The sequence below is a fragment of the Cajanus cajan genome, chromosome 8, assembly GCF_000230855.2.
Source record: "Cajanus cajan strain Asha chromosome 8, NIPB_CcT2T_4, whole genome shotgun sequence".
NCBI lineage: Eukaryota > Viridiplantae > Streptophyta > Magnoliopsida > Fabales > Fabaceae > Cajanus > Cajanus cajan.
In genome coordinates this window covers 7,168,380-7,190,112 of record NC_138524.1, presented here as the reverse complement: position 1 = coordinate 7,190,112, position 21,733 = coordinate 7,168,380, and the positions used below count along the sequence as shown (strand labels likewise).

Here is a 21,733-nt window from a genome sequence, read left to right as displayed (position 1 = left end):
TTCCTATTATATCAATTAATAAGAGTATAACTAATTGAGAAAATTACTCGTTCTATTATGTGAATGAATCATGGTGTGTAACCCCATGTTATATACTGTATATGAGAATGTTGGTATCCTAGTTTTTATAGGGATAATCTCACAAATGTCGATAATCATTATTTATTATTTAATTTTTGTGTTGTAACTTTAAATAGTGGTTTGGTTTGATTCGACAATAATTAGGTTAATCATTAGCTAGACAAAAAAACATATAATTGGTTAACTCAACTTGTTATTAAATGAATTAGTTATTTTATTGATCAGTCAAATAGATGGTACAATAATAAATAATAAAAGATAAATAAAAATATTATTATATTAGTTGGTTGAGAGACTCGATACATGCTATAATTGATAGGGTTATTTTGACGGTTTATTTGATATGTTTTATTTTTTATTATCATCCAAAAAAAATCTTTCAACTGATATAATATACATATGTTATATTATATAAACTCTTATTTTTTTTCTCTCTTATTTTAAACGAAAAAGACAAGTTTAAAAAATGAGAAAAATAATAGTGAGCGAAATGTTTTGAAAAGCATAATGTACAATTACATATGACAGTTACATTCTTTTTTTATACACCTCATGCACCATATGCACCTCATCGAGATTCTTTTCTAGTTCGGGCCATTTTTTCAAATTTCATTATTTTAGTTTAAACCAATTAGACGAATTATCACATTCAAAAGTTTAGTGACACTAACAATAAAAACAAAATGAGATTTAGTTAGATAAAAAAAATACATCTATTGCTTTTTATAATAAGATTGGGATGATAAAAGATTAGAGGCAATTATAAATAATTTCTTTTTTGTTTAGATGAACTTTGAATATTTTATATTTATTAGTTATATTTTAAATAAAATTAATTAGATTGCGACAATATTTGAAAACGAATGGAGATAATATTATTTTTTTTTTATTAAAGAATGTGAGTATGTATTTCTTGTTGCTGAATAATAAAAAGAATTGAGAAATACTCTTGAACTCTTCAAATGCCATTTATTAATTATTATTAGTAATAGTTTACCTCTTTCATAACAATTTAATAATAAATAATAAAAGTAAAATTGACATGTTATAATTTTAAAAATAAAATAAATTGATTTGTATTATTCTATTATAAATGTCTATATTTAAGATAAGAAAAAACATTATTTTAGTCATCTCTGAATATATGTTAATATATATTACAATTTAAATTTACACCATACATTTAACAATTAAACTAAAGTGATTGATTGCTTACATTTTAAAGATTTATTTGAATTTTTTAATTTTAAATATGAATTAGATGTACTGTTACCTAAATTTGTGGGTGTTTCGATAGAAGAAGTGATATTCCCCGTGTTCCAATTGTTGACGATTTGAAGGCTCACATGCAATGATACTTTCACACTCAAATTTAATGGAGTCTAAATTAATCGTAGAATTAAAAGTAGAATGATATATACTTAATATCTGATATATACATATTTAATATTATCATTAAACTTTGAGATAATGGTACATGATTTCCAAAGATATATTAACTTAATTATATTCCTAATAATCTTATATCTAACATAATTCTTAAATTATGGAAAATATATTTTTTTAATAAGAAAATAATTATACTCGCTCTTTTGAAGATATTTTCATACTTCTTTTTCTTGACTAGAGGGAGGAGTACTTTAATAAACAAATAGAAAAAACTATATACAACTTTTTACATTGGTTATTTAACATGTAAAAATGTACATCTTTTTTATAAAATCTAAAAATAACTAATGTAAAAGGTGTATAAAGTGAACAAAGCATAAGTAGTCAAATCATAGATTATATGTCTTTAATCAGTTATTATATTGGTTAATTTCACTCTAAATAAATATTTGCAATTCAATTAGCGAAATGATGACTTGAAATTTTCACCATTATTTTTAGCTTTTTGAGCTTAAACTGTTTTTTATTTTTATTTTTTCGGTGTGAGAACTGAGAGGGGTGCATAAATTATGTCTTACCGACAAATGATTAAGGACTCAAATACAAACAAACTAATTGATATGAAACACCTAAATGGGAAATTGATACTATGTTTCCCATGATCCACACTATCTTTGATTTGCCCTCTATGCATGTCCTGCTCTATTAAACTATTCCAGGCACAAAAGTATCTCTCACAATTTTTTAGATGTTGCACATTTGTGGGCCTTCAATTCTGCATGCATATGAAAATGGACACCAATATATTATTAATTATCTCTTATACTCACAAATGATAACAGGACAAGAGGCTAGATTTGTTGCCTATAAATTGTACCCATTAGTATGATAGAAACAAATACCTCAACCGAAAATGGGTAGTGACCACTTTTATTATGCTGTTAAGTAATAAAATGCGAAAAAGTATTGAAAAGGAAATTGTATTTCAATATAATAATATTTTTAATCGTTAAACTGTTGATAAAATATACTTTTTCAATAAAAAAATGTTATTTTAGTTTAACTAGTTCAAATTATTTTATATATACTATTATGTTAAATATATAAGTAAAGAGTTTTAATTTATCACAGGGACATAAATAGAGTGTGAATTATATATATAAAAAAAAAAAGTTATAACGAAAATAAAATAATACAGGGTAAATCCTTAAATTATATGACAACAAATAAAACGAACAAAATAATGTAAATTTATTGTAATATGTTTTTTAATATTAATTATCTTAAAATAATTTGGCTAAATAATAATGATAATAATAATAATAACAATAATGATAAGAATAATAATAACTACAATAATATGACTATTACATGTATCGTTGATTAAATTAGTAATAATATTGATGATAATGATAATCACAATAAAAATAATGATAATAATGATAATTATAAAAGGAAAAATGATGATATGGAAGGTGAAAAAAAAACAAAAAATATAAATAAATATAAGTGTAACTATCTTGCTTCAATCTAGCTCTGCTGCACATTTGGGATTAATTCAATCTTAATTTAAAATCCCTTTCTTGCTTGCAATTAATTGCATCATCAACATCAACGTGTCATGAGGAAGTAAAAATTTAAGATTTTTTTTTTAACGAGCGGATTTTTATATATATATTTTTACTTTTTTATATAATTTAAATTTTTATTTAGCATAACTATTTTTTGAATTTATATCGTCTTGTTCGGAGTTTGGGTGAGATGAGTTGACCTCCTCAACATAACCTACTAAGCTGAATTCATCACACTAAACTTAAAATGCTACTCAAGCTACAGTCAACAAATCTCATAACACAGTAACGAGAGTTGTTGTATCCCCACATATCAATCTTCTACAATTAGGATCACATGATTAAGAGCTATATCTTGATTAATTAACAAGAATATCTTAGAACATCACACAACATGATCCCCAAGTCTATAGATAAGGTAAAATAGTTATATATGAGACATCAGGTACGATTCGATCCAACTTAATTTTTAACTTAAACTTTTTTCTAACTTAAACATCTGAGTGTTTTTACAGGTGTTTCCCACCGCCATGGATATAAGAGCAGTAAAAATGTCATCTCATCTTCGAGGCACTTGCAATATTTCAATAAGAACATAATTAAATATTAATATTACAAGATAAAATATCAAAAATAAAACTATCTTTTTTTGTTAGAATACAAATTATTTATCATAAATCTAAAATATATGTTTATAAACATTTATGTATTTTATTTTAAACATATATTTATACATTTAAATATAATTTTTATTTATATAAATAATTTATTATAATTTTTAATCATATATAGTAAACATGTTTGTGCATTGTACATGTTAAAATACCAGTACATAAATAAATTTAAATAAAATATGATTAAAATAAATAAATAAAAATTCATTCAACTGATAAATAAAATTTTATAATAAATAAAAGTTCTATAAGATTTACTTGTGATGACTATCATTTAGTTATTTATTATATTTTTATATTAAAAATACATGAAATACTTTTTTAAAAAATTAATTTTAAATTTTATATAATTTTTATACATTATTAATATAAAATATTTTGCATCGTCGATTAATAATAATAAATGTAAGACAACTATAGTAAAAGATATATATATATATATATATATATATATATATATATATATATGAAATTACTCAAATAATAAGTGTATCTATATTTATTTCACTTATAATTCATATTTTATATTAAATTTTAATAATTTAATCATTGAATTAACATTTTTTAATACATAAATTAAGTTAGTAAATTTTAAAAAAATTTAGAACTATTTGATACTTTATTTTATTAATTTAATTCAACATATAAAATATTTTTATAATTATTTATCAACTTTAAAATGCAGTATTAAATAGCTTTAATTTCTTAAAAAAAATTTATAAACTTAATTTATGTACTAAAGTTTTTTAATTTAATTCTTGAATTGTTGAAATTTGCATAGGATATAAATTATTGAGTGAAATTATTAAATTTAAGTAAATTTACTTTTAAAGTAAGTAAATCACTTTATATATATATATATATATATATATATATATATATATATATATATATATATATATATATATAACAATATGTAATCAAATGGTAATGCAAGAATATATTGTATTATCGGTGTATGAATTATTTACGTGTTATTTGATATATTAAAAAAATATTAAATTTGACAAACTTTAATGATTTAATTATTAAAGATGGTCTTCGACGGAATTGGTAAATAAAATACTATGCATTAACAATATGATTATTAAAAAATTAATATTTTTTTCATAATTATTTATTTTTCCTTCAATTTTTATAGACATTGACCCACTGATGAACTGAATGAAGGAAACAGCTTTACCTTTTGGATTCGGACTCTTTAATTAGATTGATGGAGCCTTCTTAATCACTAATTATCCATAATAGTTGGACCCACAAGAGTTTTACGTGATAAGAAACTGATATTATAGTTAGTACAATAGCCAAATTTAGCTCTAATGGTGGTTTTTGTGGGTTAGCTAATAATCATCTTATTTGACTTTCGTTACCTATAAATTTGGTGGTTGCTTTCAATATTCCAAACATTCGACGGAATAAGAAGGTCGCCCAACCCAAAAATTCAAAATACATTTTTCATGTTTCAAAAACAAAGTGGTGTGGAAAATTTCAGAAGAACACATAAAATCTTCATAGAATCCTTGCAAGTCTAATAACGTCAAAGAATGAAGCACTAGCATAATATATGTACAGTAGGTTTTTAAAGCCATGTTTGTAATTAACTTTGTCTTGATTTATCACCTACATATATAAATATAACTAACTTTAAATTCAATCAATCTCTTCAAAAATTTAGGAAAATAATATTTGTACAACAAATTTAATTATTCAATTTGTATAACATCGTTCTTTATATTTATCTATTAATCATTTTTATTAATGACAGAAAATGCTAGATCATTGTTCAAGATATTATAATATACACCAAAAGAGATGAATCCCTCATGGCCACATCCCATTGCCATTGCTCCACCTTTTTTAATGACATCACCGTGTATCATTTTCTTAATTTCGTATTTTGTTCAGTTTCATTTTCAAATGCAACAAATCCAAAACACTAAACTCGTTATATTTCGTTGTGAGCAATAGTTCTAGTTTAATTGGTTTGATGTTGGGCAAGGTCGTGAGTTATATTGTAAATTCTTTAATTAATATGGATAAAATATTTTATTTTGTTGTCTTGGTCTAAAAATTATTTTAAACTTATTTTTACATATAAAACCATTATAAACTATTAGAATTTACCTAGTAGTGAAATGTAGGAATTTATACATGAAAATTTAAATTCAATGCATATTGTAATCTTATTGATAAAAATATATATATATAAAAAATCATTTCAAGTTGAGTTTTTTTTAGATATGGTAATGGAATGATGTACTCGTCTTAATAATAATAAAAAATAGATAATTAATAATAACCTATATGCATGGTTAAATTACGTTTTTATCAACATAATGTTCATCTTCAACTTGCTTGTTATATACATGCATGCATGGAAATAATTTTCATTTTTGATCAATGCTGAAAAAGTTTCAATTGTCCCTATACTAAAAAGGTTGTATAGCTTAAGTCTTAAGATGTAGGAGGAAGCTAGCTAGGTTAGTTTTGGATCAGGAAACCTGACCCCTATGCATATCTACCATGTCCTTTTTATGAAAAAGGTAGTGGATGATGAAGATATATATCACAAGTGTTGCGAAAGATCATCTAGGGAGTAAAGGGTTGAGACCTAACTTGCACACATAGTTGTCTTATCTTTTAAATTTCAAAGGATTTTAAGCACGACAGGCTCTTATAATGACGGATTATAAGGGGGGGAAAAACATTCACACTCTTGATTCGAATTAAAGTTGTGATTTATAAGATAAAATACCCAAATCTTAAAAGTGTTGAGACCTAAAGTTATTGAAGCATCTCAACTATAAGCTTCTTTAGTTTGATTCACTCATATATTAAAAAAAATATTAATTCAATTAAACTCTTTAATTTGTTTTTGGCAAGTAAAATGTTGTTCAATAATTTCGTAAAATGTTTTTTTATTTTTTTATTTTTTATTTTTGAATTTGAGGTTAGATTTTTTTAAACTAACGAGATTTAAGTTTTATGGATGAAAAAACAATTTGATTTAAAAAATATTTCAATAAAAGTAATGGGTTAATTTTATTGACTAAAATTAATTATTGACTAAATTAATAAATATTATGCAAATATATATATATATATACATATATATATATATATATATATATATCATATAAATATAAATTTTGTTTTTTTTTGTTTAAAAAGAATTATATAAAATTAAAAAGAAAAATAGAGGTGGTGTGTAATAAATTGATTTACATTTGCATGAGTTGAAGTCAACTCTTGGCTGAAATAGTAGCATCACCTCCACGTCTCGTGTCTAATCCCTCTTCCCCTTACTTATTAGACTCTCTAATTTAATATTCAAAAGAAGAAAAAAAAGAAGAAAAAAAAGAGTTTCCATTTAAAAATGTGTTGTCTTTTTGTGCATCTTGAAAAATATTAAATACTTACCACACCACCCTTCACATGCATTCATTAATGCCTTCTTCTACTTCTACTAAGTACAAACCATAGTAGAACGAACCCCTTCCTCCCTCGCTCCCTCCCTCCAATCCCACGCGCCATGTACACACACAACCCCACCGCCCCCCCACGCGCCGCCGACCCCCTCCTGTCGCCGCCAATGCAGTACGGCGGCGCTCATACCCCGGCGGCGGAGTGGACGTGGCAGGTGAACTCGGAGGCGAGCTGGAATTGTAACACGTGCAACAGTTGCAGCAGCGGCAGCGGGTGCACGAGTTACATGGGATCGCCGAGTTCGCTGGCGAGTTACGAGAGTCAACGAGCGTGTTTGATGCAGAGAAGCGTTAGCAGCCACTCGCTGCAGAAGAATTCAAACACACTCTTTTCTTCTCCTCTCTTCGCTCAGTTGCTTCACTCTGATAACGCTCCCGTTAGAAGAGCTTGCAGTACCGGTGATCTTCAGGTTCTTCCTATCATAAAACTTTTAATCTAATTAAAAAAAAAAAAAAAAAAAAAAAAAAAAAAAAAAAAACTAAACTACTATGATCACCTGCTGGGCACTCCATGGTGTTCTGCATGCACTGTTGCAAATATGTTTCCTTCATCATTTTTTTTAATGTATTAGAGTTATAATTATTATACTGGACAGAAAAAGAAAGAAAAGAAAGAAAAAAAACTGTTTTTGATGGAGATGAGGGAAAAGGTGAAGCTATATGGACGCGTGAAAAGAAATGACGTGTAACATGATATTGTTATATATATACCTCGTGCAAGTTCGTGTAAATTGATGTTGATTTTTTTTTTTTTTGGGGGGGACATGTTATTCGGTCAGAGATTCAATGGAATGCAACATTATCTTCATTCTCATTCTGATAGCCCATTGTCAAGTGAAAGTAGTTTGATCATAGAAGAAATGAGTAGAACCAGTCCTTATAGCCCAGAGGAGAAGAAGGTGAGGATTGAAAGATATAGAAGCAAGAGAAACCAGAGGAACTTCGGCAAGAAAATTAAGGTTTAGTCTTTTTTTTTTTTTTTTTTTTAATTTTCTTCTTAAGATGCTGTGTGTTTTAATTCATAAAGCTTTTCTATTATCTATTTTTTCAATAAAATTGGCGTTGGGCCAATTCAACTTTAAGGGCTAAAAATTATATATTCCAATTCCATCAAAACATGGCGATAGTTTTTGTTCACATTAAAGAAAGAGTGAAAGTGGACTTGGGCAGTTTTCAAGAAACAGCAATATAATGGACAAATGAAAAGGGAAAACACTGCTGAAAAGCCATGCTGCCCTTTAGAAGGTTGCATCTTATCATGCTAAAATCATATCGAGGGTTGAAAGTCAGGGGAAATAGTAAGAAGTTTGACAAATCCTGATCTGAGTAGTGATTCTTTCAACACAAGGATTCGTTCATGATCTTTGCCCGATGGAGACCTGTTGGCCGCACAAGAGATGTTAATTGAAGACTATACATAATTGTTTGTGATATCAGGTGCATGTTAGTGTGTTGCAACCGGTCCTGAAATGTGTGATTTGTGAAGCAAGAAAAATCTTCTCACATATTTGTCTCATTCTATAGGGTAACTAGCTACTAGCCCCATTACTGTAACGTCTAGGAGGGAAAAAATAAATAAGACATGTTATACTTCTCTCCAACACAGTATACTTTAAATAGCTTTATTGGTCCACCACCACACTGTTTAGTCATGAATCATGACGCAATCAAAATATAAATATTAATTTGTTCTCTTCTTGGAATCAGTATGCTTGCAGAAAGACATTGGCAGATAGTAGGCCACGTATCAGAGGACGATTTGCAAGGAATGATGAAATTGCAATGAACCCCCCAGTTCAGTGGAGCCACATGGCTAATGGAGAGGAGGAGGATGAAGAAGAAGAGAATTGGGCCAATTTCTTTGATTCCTTAGTTCCTGAAAATCTTCCTCAAGACCCTCAAGGCAGTTCCTCCTTTGGTGTGTTTTATTGAAATAATTGCATGCTTAAACCAGCATGGCAAGATATTTAATTAAGTTGTATGTTTTCCATGTTTTGAGTTTTGTAGTAGGTAATGTAAATATATGTACTTATTTGAATCATGGATGTGACCATTTGTAGTTTTAGACTTCAATCTGGGGTGAAGTTTTTAGTACCCTTTATGTTTTTCATAGACTAGGCCTCAGTAGCAGCAGCATTGTATTGTTTGGATAAAACCTTTAGCAAGTTGTACTTGGGGTTTATAATATGATGTATTTATAAAGTTATATATTTTATACTATATTTTTTTTGTTGTACGTTAATGTGGGGAAAAAGAAAAGAAGCAGTAAAAGAGGATACCCTGGAAAAGATAAGAAAGGTAAAATTTGATGGTGACCGTGACTTTCCCCATGGGGTCTTCTTCACAGTGAAATTTTGGACACAAATGGAGTGCTCTGAATTTGTCATCAAGCTCGACATAAAAGCCTCTTTTTTTCTTTTTTACTTTACATAAACATGTCACTCTAGCAAAAGGGCAAGCAATTTAGTTCCTGGCCATAGTTACATTTGCATATATTTCCAATATGGCATTGAAGAATGAAGAATGGCAAAAAAATGTCAAAAAGCATGGAACATGGAAGTAGGGGGCACGAGCCACGTCCTTAGTTAGCACTCAGCAGGTTTGAGCTTATGAAAATGATATGATAATGCACTTTCACTGAAGCAATCAAGCCTAGAGTCAAATCAAGTCTTGTCGTGATAATCTTCGTGTTTTTTGAGGTCAATACTGATCACAAATACAAGAACTTCAGTGCGATTATGCTTAAAACGGCGAGAGCAATCACAAGAAGTCGCAAGAAGATAAACTTTGTGTGAAGCTAATATCTCTGCTACATTTCACTTTTCTGCAATGAAGTACCGAAAGTCCAATGTCATTATTAGCCTATCAAGCTGAACTTCAAGGATCAATCATTTCTTGGATTACCAGTGACCGCAAAGTAGATTCTCAAAAATATTTGCGAAAATTTAATCTAGTCTTAGGAGCAATTTCAACCAACTAGCATTGGATATTTTTAAGAGGCTGCTTGCTGGTATGAACGTATCTATATTCAGCTGCTACAAGACTTGGGTGGACAAATAAATCTTAAAAAATCAAAACAAACATCGGATATTTTGGTTAGGGGGCTACTTGCTCATCACATTATGGTAATCTTAAAATAATCCAAGCAAGCACTGAATTTCAATGTTGGGCTGACATTAAGTAGAATTAATCTTAAAAAAACAATAAATAATAAAAAATATTTATGAGTTAAAAAAATTGTATTAATTTTTTCATTCTTATATTTTACATAGAGTATGTGATAAGAACCTTGGGAGCCACAATACAAAAAATAAAAATAAATTAACTTTTGTAATTGTAGAATCCAAAATCTTATAAATACTGTGCAGGCCAACCAAACATTTTTAAATATGAAATAAATCTTGAAGTGAAAATAATTATTAGACAGATTAAAAAAATTAATATATTTAAGATAATAGCATAGTTTTAAAAATCGAATTGATCATCAAATTGATTAAAGCAATAGATCAATAAATTAAATGTTATCAAAGGAAAAGAATACTCGTCACCTAAAAAAAAACTGAGCCAATAGAAATTCTGAAATTGTTGTCATTACAATACCATTGTTGTAGTGGACCTTGTTATAGTAGTTATCTTCTATACCTTTTTTTGTACCAATTTTGTTAGCATATTTTGTCCATTTATTCATTTAGTATATTTTGTCCGTTCCTTTATTTAGTACTTTTGTTGTGTGTATATATTGACATTCCAGCTCTACCTTTAAAGATAAAAAAATTAAGAAACATTCATTTAGTATATTCCCGTGTTTTTTTTTTATTAAGATTAAATCAGTAAATCATTAAGAGTGTGTTTGGATGGTTAATTTAAATGGAGTAATTCATTTGTTTGAAGAATTTCAAATTCTTTGAGGTGAAATACTTTTTTTGGATGGAGAATTTACAAAGAATTTGAAATCCAAGCATTTGCGAAATTCCTTAATAAAATAGTAGAATTTTAAATTCTCTCAAAAAAGTAAGAATTTGAAATTCTTCATATTTTTTTTTGTTATTTCACTTATATATTTTATCTTATCTCTTCATATTTTAATTATTGAATATTAAAAAATACTTTAAAAATTATTAAATATTATCTAATATTAATTTTTTAAATTATTAAATATTTAAAAATTGGCTTAATATTTTTTTTATAAAATTTTATTTAAAAATATCAGCATATAAATATATTTTAAAACCAATTTTATCATGGTAGAATCAAATTGTCATATCCAAATTAACAATTTAAAATTTTAAAAAAATTAAATTGACTTATCCAAACAAAATATTTTAAGAATGATAGAAATTGAAATCAAAGTAATTTAAATACCAAGAATTTAAAATTCCTTGAATTTGTAAAATTCTTTATCCTAACACACCATAATTGAATTGTGTGACTCGATCTCTATTAATTTTTTTAAAAAAATATATTTGTGTTTTATAAATTTTATACTTATAAATTTCAATAAAATCATATCATGTCCTAAATTTAAATTTTCATCTTATTTAAAAATATCTTTATTCTTATTTTATATGGAGAAATTGCATGTTGAATTATATAAATTAATACAAATTAAAATATAAATAACATATGCATGTGTATAATGTACTTGTAATTTTGATGTCACAAAATAATATATGTGGTATGTGCATATGTACTATATTATTAAATATATATAATTTAAAGTTAATAATATACTATACAAATAATTTAAGTTGCCCGTATAGCAATTAGATTGATTGGTATAATGGTATGTGCAACAGAGGCTCTTATGTTTACAAGAAAATTGAGCACATATTCTCTTTGATATCTTTTTAAAGTCTTAGATGGGAGCATTAGTTGAACCATATCAAGTTGTTACTCTTCATTTGACTGGTTGAACCAAAAAATTCGTTGATTTGTAATAAGTTACATACATGAATGATTGAATTCAAGGCTCGAATCACCTAGGTTATCAACTCCTAGTTTAATTGATCCAATTGATCCAAGACAACTTTTTGAAACATTGGGTAATAAGAAATTTTGTGAGAATAAACGTATTTAAAGGAGAAGCCTTTTAATATAGATAATTTATTACCAACAAGTTGTTGATTCGAGTAATACTTTGGACCTGGTCCTTTTAAGCAAGGTTTTAAATTTGAATCTTGTGTGTGAAAAAAAAAATGTAATTGGGAGAGAAAACTCGCTATAAATAATCAGTCAAGTTTCTTAATAAATATTACCCATCGACGAGTCATGAATATTTTATACTAATAATATAATTAAATGAAATATCTTTGTTGATTTTAATTAATGAGAAATTGTTTTTAAGTACAAAAAAATAACAAAAAGATTTATGAGTTTTACAAAATTAATAAAAATATTAATTTTAAGATTTTTGTTTCTAAGGAGCTAAAAGCAAAAGTTTTATTAGCCTTGTGATGGACCAAAATGGTGAAAGAATATACTAAACTGATAATATTATTAATAAATATAAACAAAGAATATATATTTACTATTGTTATATAAACAAAAACTATGTATATTATTAGCATTGATAATATTATAAATAAATTAATATTAATAATATTGTTAGTATAAATTTAAATAAATTAGTATATATATATACATTAAAATACTTTAAAGAAGTATAAATATAATAAACACGGTATAAATATATGATAATATTTTTAATTAAAAATATACTATATACATATATATTTTAGTGAGTAAAATTTGTAAGTTAGATACTCAATATTATACCATGTATTTTTTAAATAACCCAGTTGTAATATATTTATGTTTATTAATGTATTAATTTAAAAATTAATATATCTTGCATCATATTTAATATTATTATCATTAATTTATCAATAATAGTAATAATAATATTAATAATATATATATATATATATATATTAATAATAAATATATGTATAATTTTGGTTCTCATGCAAGATACATATATTATAACTTTTATTTAAATGTTACAAAGAAAACTATTAACTTAGTGGTTAAGTGCTTTAGGTAGAGGTTGGGAAAGGTTTTTAATCTGAAGTATTTTGAAAATTTGTTTTTTTATTTTCATTTGTCATCTCTTCATGTCATTTAATTGACACAGTTGTCAATCGATCACATTATTTACTATGTTAGTTGTTAGTATCATGTTGGTAAAAATGGTATAAAAAAAATTAAATTATACAATTATGATATTTCAGATACCCAAATTGTTCAATTGAAATTTGAGGAATCAAAATACATAATTGTGATATTTAAAGATCGAGAAATACGATAAAGTGATTAAAATCTACTTAAAGGAGGATGAATAAGAACTCAAAAGAAAGCATGACATTTGATAACTAATTTTTAGAATGACTCTCAATTATATTTTTTAAACACTATAATTATTTTTATATTTTTGGGCTATGGGTATAGGTGTCAAAAATGGTTTGACAAGCTAGGTTCCAAAAAATAAATAGTCCATCCAATCAACATACTAATCAAATTAAGTGATTGGTAAGAAAATCAAGTGTCAACTATATAAACGCGTTGGTTGTCAATCCATTTGACAACTTTTGACTCTGAGCTTATTTTGCTAGGTAATTGGAGCTTGTGGATTCACATTTGTTTATTGGACCCTTAATGGATCTAATTTGGTGACGCTTGTGTTGATTTATGTAAGTAATGCTAATTTCAATATATTTTGTTTACTTGTTGACTTCTTGATCAACTTTAGACTTGTTAAAAGTTGAGTTTTGATATACTTAAGTGTAATGTGTAAATAACCTTATGTTGGTTTGATACTTAGTTTTAATTCATATATGTATGACACAAGCTTGCGTGAAAAAAACTTTATTTTCTTTCTCATGTGTACTTTTATTTTCATCTAAGTAATCTATGCATTATTAGCATTGAATATTCCTTAACTCAATTCTTCATAAAATTGTGGTGTTAATCTCTCACTCCTTTTCTCTTTCCACTATTGTTTTTTCTCAATTGGAACGAATCACAAGTTTTCTAATTTTCATTTTCTTTACTTTGTTTTTGATTAAAACAAGGAGGAAATCTTTAAAAGAGGATGAAATGAACAAACATTTGACCCTTTTTGCAATTTGGAACTTCTTAAAAGTCGAAAAGATAAAGAAAAAATTTGTAAGATCCACATAGTTAAAATTTGTAGAATTTTAGATGAAAGAAAGGGGGAAAATGTGAGTTATAATTATTTTTATTAGAGATGTATATGCCATTTTAATCTTTTTACTTTCTTTACAAATAAAAAATATTTTTTTAATTTCACTTTTTATTAAACAATCTATAAATGAGAATCGCAAAAACACACTTTCTAATATTTTCTTTGTAACACACTTATTAAAATTTATTAAAAATTTCAGAATTTTGAGTAAAATCCTTTAAAGGATAAGTGAACTTACAAAATTTTACTCCTTTCAATAAATTGTAGTCAATCATATATAATATGCTTGAAAAATATGTATTACAGAATAAGTTACTAGTATTTATAGTTTACACAATCATCTTACTTTATACATTGCACTTTTTTTCCTTCACTATTTTTTTTAAAATTACTTATCAGGTCATATTTTCAAATTTAAAAGCATATCTTTCAATAAAATAATTATAGGTTTAGTCTGCTTCAATGTTTTTAGGATCAAAAGTATAATTTTATTTATAATTATTTATCTGGTTAAATAAATGATTCAATTATTTAAAAACAATCTCATGGTGTACACACTTAGCCGCGCTTACAAATTTCGTACAACATTTCAGAATTCCGCAGGCGGCAGAATTCCAAAGTCCAAACTGGCAAAGGCGCCAAAGCATCCACGTCATCGATCCGCACGCAATCCCTCGTCGAATCTCAACCGCACATTAAAAATCCATCAACGCTCCAAAACGCTTCCCCGAAACCCCTCTCACGGATCCACACACTAGATCACCACACATATAAATACAAACAAAATCTCCCTTCCACTCATCAGAAAGCGCACACCTTATCGTTCCTTCTCCTCTCGGTAATTTCAATTTAATTCCCCTATGCTTTCTTAATCTCGCGCTTAATCCGTTTTGGTTAAGCTTAGTTCTTATAATGATAGTGATAATTGGTGTATGTTTCGCGGTGCAGGTTGCGGTTGTTCTTGTTAGCGGTTGAAGATGTCTGGGCGTGGAAAGGGAGGCAAGGGTTTGGGAAAGGGGGGAGCGAAACGACACCGTAAGGTGTTGCGCGACAACATTCAGGGAATCACGAAGCCTGCGATTCGGCGTTTGGCGCGTAGGGGTGGCGTCAAGCGTATTAGCGGTCTCATCTACGAAGAGACACGTGGCGTGCTCAAGATCTTTCTCGAGAACGTCATTCGTGACGCCGTTACCTACACCGAGCACGCTAGGAGAAAGACCGTTACGGCGATGGATGTCGTTTATGCCCTCAAGAGACAGGGAAGGACCCTGTATGGATTTGGGGGCTAGGTTCTTTTTGTTCTTCCAATTATTATTAGATTTCCTTTGTTGGCTCTAGAGGTTTGTGTGGATGGATGTTAGGAACCATTGATGTTGGGAAGATAGATTTTTTTTTTTTTTTTTCCTTTTGCAAGGATTGGGTGTGGTGGGTTGATGGTGGTGCTTTAGGGATAGTTGCACAATAACGTGTATTGTAGTGAGGTATCTGGTCTGTTATTGCTGGCAAGTTTGTAATTTGATCACTATATATTGTTAATGCTAGAATCACCTTTTTTCTGCTAATTGCCATGGTGTAGTTCGTTTTTTAAGTAGATAATTTATCTTTCAAAATTCAGACGCACACTCTTATTAATCTTGGTATGTGGAGGGGATTTGCATGAGTAAATTTGTTTTTGAATTTGGAAGGTGGTAGGTAGTGTTAATTTAATTCTTGAAATTAAGAGTTGTAAGTGATTTTTTATTTTTTTTGGAAGTACCAATTCACAAGTAGCAGTTAAATTCAACGAATTACTAGATATTTCAGTGTTTATTTGTTTAAATTTAGTTTCAAAGATTAAAGAGAATGCTTTCAAATTTAGCTACCAAAATAAGTGTTTTCAAGAATTTGTGCATGTGTGGTTTTTGTTGAGGTTTGGTTAATGAGCCACTTTTGTTTGAGCTCAAATTTTGTTTTAGTTAGGATGTTTTTGAATACCCGTTCCAAAGCAAGAAAATATGGATTTTTATTCTTTAATGTATAAAGTTTAAAAGTAACAAGATTATTATTTTGAAATAAAAGTGGGTTAAATTGAATTCAATTTTTATCCAAACACAGTTATTCGCCACCTGGGTTTGTGTTGGCACTGTGGACTGTGATTTTGTGTCGTGGCTGATAAGCAAGTTGCTTGTTTTTTGTGGTTTTGGCGTGTTTGGAAATGTGTACAGCAGAATACTTTAGCGTTTTGATGGCAACCCTTAAAGGACCATTTAGTCGGGCTAAGGTTATTTTCCCTAATAGTGTGTAGGACGAAATTCTTTTACTTAGGTGTACGCAATATTACTGTGACAATCTCCTTTGCTTGTTCCAATGTCTTTTTGTATTGTTTTGCTCTTATGAACGGAAAAGTTTTCGTTTAATGAAACTTTGGAATTTGGGAAAGGCTTTAAACAATAAAATTGTTGGTGGTGGTCCTGCAAGAATTTCTTATATGGTTCAGGATCATTAATTGTTTATTATTGTTCTTAAGATCATATCTAATTGGTTTTTATAATTTATGGAAAATACTAATAAAAGTCTAATGTAATTTTTTAATCTTTGTTTTGCGCTATGTGCCCTTTCAAGTTCCAAGACTGAGTACAAAGTCTTGTTACAATACTTGATACTTTACAGAGGTATTGAAAACCAATGGTGGTTAAGTTCAAGGCTGACTTATATATTATTTTTAATCAAACAGTTTGAATTACCTGTTCTTTCTAATCATGATATTGTTGATGTTTGCTAAAATTTTGATACAGCACATGAGCACACTGCACATTATGCACCTACTTTTTTATGACTAATAAAGGTCAAAAAGTTTGGAAGCGTATGAAACAAACCATGAAAGAAAACAAAATGACAGTATGTTGAACAACTTCTTCAGCGAAATTGCATGCTTGGCAATTGGCCAAAATACCACCACGTTGGCAGTTCAACTTCAACAGAAGAACTTAACGATTCAGATTTTTCTCTGGCTGATGAGTTTGGTAAGGTACTTAATTAACATTCACACAATTGGCACCAATTTTTCAAGATAATCTAACTGAAACATCATAAATCAGATGTTTAAACTGGATATAAGTGGGTTACAATTAAACAAACATGTTTCATTAACTTGACCTTTCTTTACAAGTCTATAAAATGCCTCAATCCTCTGCAAGGAGGCTGAGAACTACCGTTCAGAACACAAACCACTAAAACATTAAAAGAAGAGTAATGTAATGCAGAATTCAGAAGATACAATACTCAAAATCACCTCCCTTCAGACTTCACCAGCTGTGAGAATACCCTACTCATAGAAACACCAGACAGATCATCCAGACTTGAAGCTTCAAATTGTGTAGCAGAAACACTTACTTCTTCGTGACTGAAATTGTTGACCTGTGGAGAGAGTTCACCAATCATATTGGTACTATTTTCTTCAGGATCACCTTGAACAACAGCCTCTTGAAGCTGGAGAGCATATTCCAAATTCCACAAGACATCTCCCATAGAAGGTCTGTCAACACCAAAGTCAGCCAAGCATTTTTCAGCAGTTTCTCCAAACTTCCTAAGAGAATCTGGTCTGATTTTCCCAGCAAGTGTTGGGTCTATTATTTGCTCCAATTGCCCTCTTTTCTGCCATTTCATAGTCCATTCTGCCAGGTTCACCATTTCTCTAGGAAGGGTTGGATCTATAACAGGTCTAGCACAAAGAACCTCAAACAGAACTACCCCAAATGAATACACATCTGATTTTTCTGTAAGCTGTTGCCTCCTGAAATACTCGGGATCAAGGTACCCAAAACTCCCTTTGACAGCTGTGCTCACATGTGTCTGATCAATTTCAGGTCCAGTCTTTGATAGCCCAAAATCAGCAACTTTGGCCATGAGGTTCTCATCAAGCAGGATATTTGCAGACTTCACATCACGGTGAATAACGGCTTTAGAATAGCCTGTGTGAAGGTAATGCAGTCCTCTAGCTGCTCCAATGCATATCTCAAGTCTCTCCTTCCAACTTAGGCTTGGGAGGTCTGAACCATACAAATGACTTTTGAGAGTTCCTTTCTCCATATATTCATATATCAAGATCATTTCATTCTTTTCGTCACAATACCCAATCAATGATACTAGATGGCGGTGGCGAAACTGAGACAGCATCTCAATTTCAGTTTTGAACTCAACAAACCCCTGCTGGGACCGAGGATTCCCCCTCTTGACTGCAACTTTAGTACCATCATTTAATTCTCCCTTGTAAACTTTACCAAAACCACCAATGCCTATAACCCAACTCTCATCAAAATTATTTGTAGCCTCCTGAACAGTCGCAAAAGGGATACGGTACCCAAAGTTTGAAGCAGCACTTGCTGTTGTGGCATTAGAATACTTACTTCCCATTGTGTGAGAAGTTCCGTCATTGATAGATATGGGAATCCATGTCTTTGAATGCCCTTGTTTCTCCAAAAGTCTTCTTTTCCTGCGTAGAAAAAAGAAAACTCCAACCAAGACCACTACAAGCAATGCCCCGAGACTCACACCCACTATGATGCCAACTTTCTTATGACTTGAACCAGAAGTACTAGTCAGAGGCACAGCTGTTGATGAGCTGAGACTTCTCTCAGAGTTATTCATTTTCATGATCTCCAGCCCATTCAAAATAGCATTAGGATAATCACTACTCAGATCAGAAGGGCCAATGCTTACAAAAACTTTGTTGCTGGCCAATGGGGCTGTAATCAAATCCTTAAAAAATGGAGCAGCCAAAACATTATTATTTATTGTACTGAGATCAAGATCCTTAGCAGCCCACCAGGAGTTAATGTAAACATTGAAGTAGAGTTCATTGAGGCGTTTGCTGATTATGTCACAGAAGTGAAGTCGAATAAGGTACTGAAAATGAGGCTCCACAACAAACTGCCAAGTCACATTGAAATTGCTTCGTGGATCACCGGCTGAGTTCATCTGTGTTAGAGTCCCATAGACAGAAGGTGGAGCAGAATTTTCTGTTGGCCCTCCATTTACATACTTAACAGCACCTATGTTTGAAAAATTACTGGCCAAGTTAGCTTGTATAAGGAATTCCTTATCAGTAACCCAAGTTCGTTGAAGCGTGTCGCTGGCAGAGGAGACAGTTGGACCACCCATGTTAACCCTGAAAACTGTCTCCAATGCCTGTGTCCACAAGCCAGAGTATGTTCCTGCTGGATTCAGGGTGTAACCATCATCAATAATGAGATCATCAGGAACTGAAACAACTTCAATGGCATTCACAAAAGCAATGGAATTGTCTGAAGGGGCAAAGGTGATCACAAGGGTGTCTGAGGTCACATTTAGAGAGTACTCCTTCATAACAGGATTTTTCTGCACACTAAAGTCACTGAGAAGAACATAGTTCTGGGTGGTAACAGCAAATTTTGCAGCACTCAAATTGTACTTTTCATATGTAAACGGAAAGAAATAAAGACGGATCCAATGTCTCCCCCTTTGGTTGATAGGAAAAGTGTACTTTGAGGGTGCAGTGAAAATTCTTGCGGTTTGATAAAGAGGGGAATCACTGGAAGAAGTGATTGATTTCAAGGAGGTATTGGCAAGAATATCTTGTTCGGTGGAAATGAAATTGTTGTAGAAACTATCCGCTGTGAAATTGCGGGTATTTATTGAAGTATTGGACGATGCTCCACAGTCTATGAGGTAATTATCTAGAGGAACAAAGTCGGCAGAGAAACATACCAAGGGCAAGATTGATAAGGCACAGATAAATAATCCAAGTTCTCTAAAATCCCACATTTTAGAACACCCTTTTTCCCTTTTCTCCCGAATTTTCTCCCTCCAGCCTTGTGATTTTATCAGATGAAAAGTACTGGTACATGCAAGCAAAGAAAACGAAGCAATGATTCTCTACATGTCAATCACAAAACCACAAAGGGTAAAAAAGAAACAGAATAGAAATGAAGACAGATTATTGAGGCTTTAGACACAATACCTTCAGAGCTCTCACAGCAAGCCACCACCAAATAGCAGAACACAAATCTGAATACCCTTTTGGCTTTTGTTGTATTGAGAGGAAATCAATGCAAGTGATGAGAGGAGAAAACGAAAAGCATGTCCAACACGCATCTAACTCAGGACAAGCTGGTATAAACTGATGACAACGTTAGCAATTGATATATATTGTACTAGATTCTTTTGTGCACTACTTTTTATTAAAATAAATAAAAAAATAAAAAATAATAAAAGAAAGGGAGAGAAAGAGAAAAGACTGAAACAGGTCACAAGATTTTGTACAAGATTGAAATTGAAAAACGGCTTAAGGTTCAGGTGTATGACCTGGTTTTCGAAGTGAAACCATGAATAAAAAATATAAAAAAAAATAAATTAAGATAGGTGAGTTGGTTATTGGTTTGCATAACAATAAAAAGAAGAGTTAATGAGAGTGTAATGCAATGATAGTGGCAAGCGCAGAGTAACAGAGGAAATGCTTGTGGGCTCGCTTTTGCTGGCAGTGACCATCAATGAACCGAAAAAAGTTGGTAGTCCTGCGCATAATATAATACCATATCAACTATCTTTTGTCTCAATTAATATATTCACCTATTAACTAGCAACATAAGTATTTCACCATTCATAAAATAAAAAAAAAACTAACGAAAACGACATAACTTTATTTTAAGTTAACCACGTTATTAGACTTAATCAAAGATTATATTTGAAAATGGTTAAAATACTTTTTTTTAAAAAATATTTAATTTTTTAATCTTTATAATTTAAAATAATATTTTAAGTATTTGTATTTTTTTAATTTTTTTTTATAATTTAAGATAAATATTTTAAGTTTTTATCATTATAATTTTTTAATTCTTTTAAAATTTGTTATTAGCTTATTTTTTAGCGTTATTTGTATTAATTTGATTTAAGTATTAATTTAATTTTATGTGTTTTATATTAAAATTAATCTTTATATATCGATGTTCATTGTTGGGTTACATTTATTTTATCCCTACAAAATTAAAGATTTCTATTATATTAACACAATATAATATAATAATAATAATAAAATTAATAATAAAAATTAAATTAAAAAAAAAGTAAATATAATGATCGAAAAGGTTTATGTTATATTATATAGACTAAAAAAATAATAAATATAAAAACTAAAACATCTATTTTAAAATTCTAAAACTAAAAAGTAAAATAATAAAATTATAATGAAAAGAAAAATTTAACCTTTAAAAAAATAACCATTTTATAACTGGTCGCAAACTAACATAAAAGGGAAGAATTGCATAGAATTGAACCTTGACATTGACGTAAAAATTCTCAACAATACAAATCTGC

The 21,733-nt window shown here is 29.2% G+C and overlaps 3 protein-coding genes across 4 annotated transcripts; 2 read left to right on the top strand and 1 right to left on the bottom strand.

Annotated features, from left to right (window-relative positions):
• Nucleotides 1–7,112: 7,112 nt before the first annotated feature.
• Nucleotides 7,113–9,410, top strand: LOC109798593 (uncharacterized). 2 transcript variants are annotated; one of them, XM_083062757.1, is made up of 3 exons: nt 7,122–7,610; nt 7,980–8,159; nt 8,908–9,410. In XM_083062757.1, the coding sequence occupies exons 1-3, from the start codon at nt 7,248–7,250 to the stop codon at nt 9,130–9,132; spliced, it is 768 nt and encodes a 255-aa protein (XP_082918883.1). In that variant the 5' UTR covers nt 7,122–7,247; the 3' UTR covers nt 9,133–9,410. The 2 variants fall into 2 exon arrangements, with proteins under 2 accessions (XP_082918884.1, XP_082918883.1); XM_083062758.1 differs by lacking the exon at nt 7,980–8,159 and having other exon boundaries at nt 7,113–7,610.
• Nucleotides 9,411–15,099: 5,689 nt separating this feature from the next.
• On the top strand, nt 15,100–15,966 carry LOC109798799 (Histone superfamily protein). Its single transcript, XM_020359197.3, has 2 exons — nt 15,100–15,242; nt 15,353–15,966. Exon 2 carries the CDS (start codon nt 15,382–15,384, stop codon nt 15,691–15,693), a length of 312 nt encoding a protein of 103 aa, XP_020214786.1. The 5' UTR covers nt 15,100–15,242; nt 15,353–15,381; the 3' UTR covers nt 15,694–15,966.
• Nucleotides 15,967–17,501: 1,535 nt separating this feature from the next.
• HERK1 (hercules receptor kinase 1) lies at nt 17,502–20,853 on the bottom strand. The gene is made up of 2 exons (XM_020358755.3): nt 20,382–20,853; nt 17,502–20,258 (listed from the first exon to the last, which is right to left on the bottom strand). Exon 2 carries the CDS (start codon nt 20,183–20,185, stop codon nt 17,672–17,674), a length of 2,514 nt encoding a protein of 837 aa, XP_020214344.1. The 5' UTR covers nt 20,186–20,258; nt 20,382–20,853; the 3' UTR covers nt 17,502–17,671.
• Nucleotides 20,854–21,733: the final 880 nt, after the last annotated feature.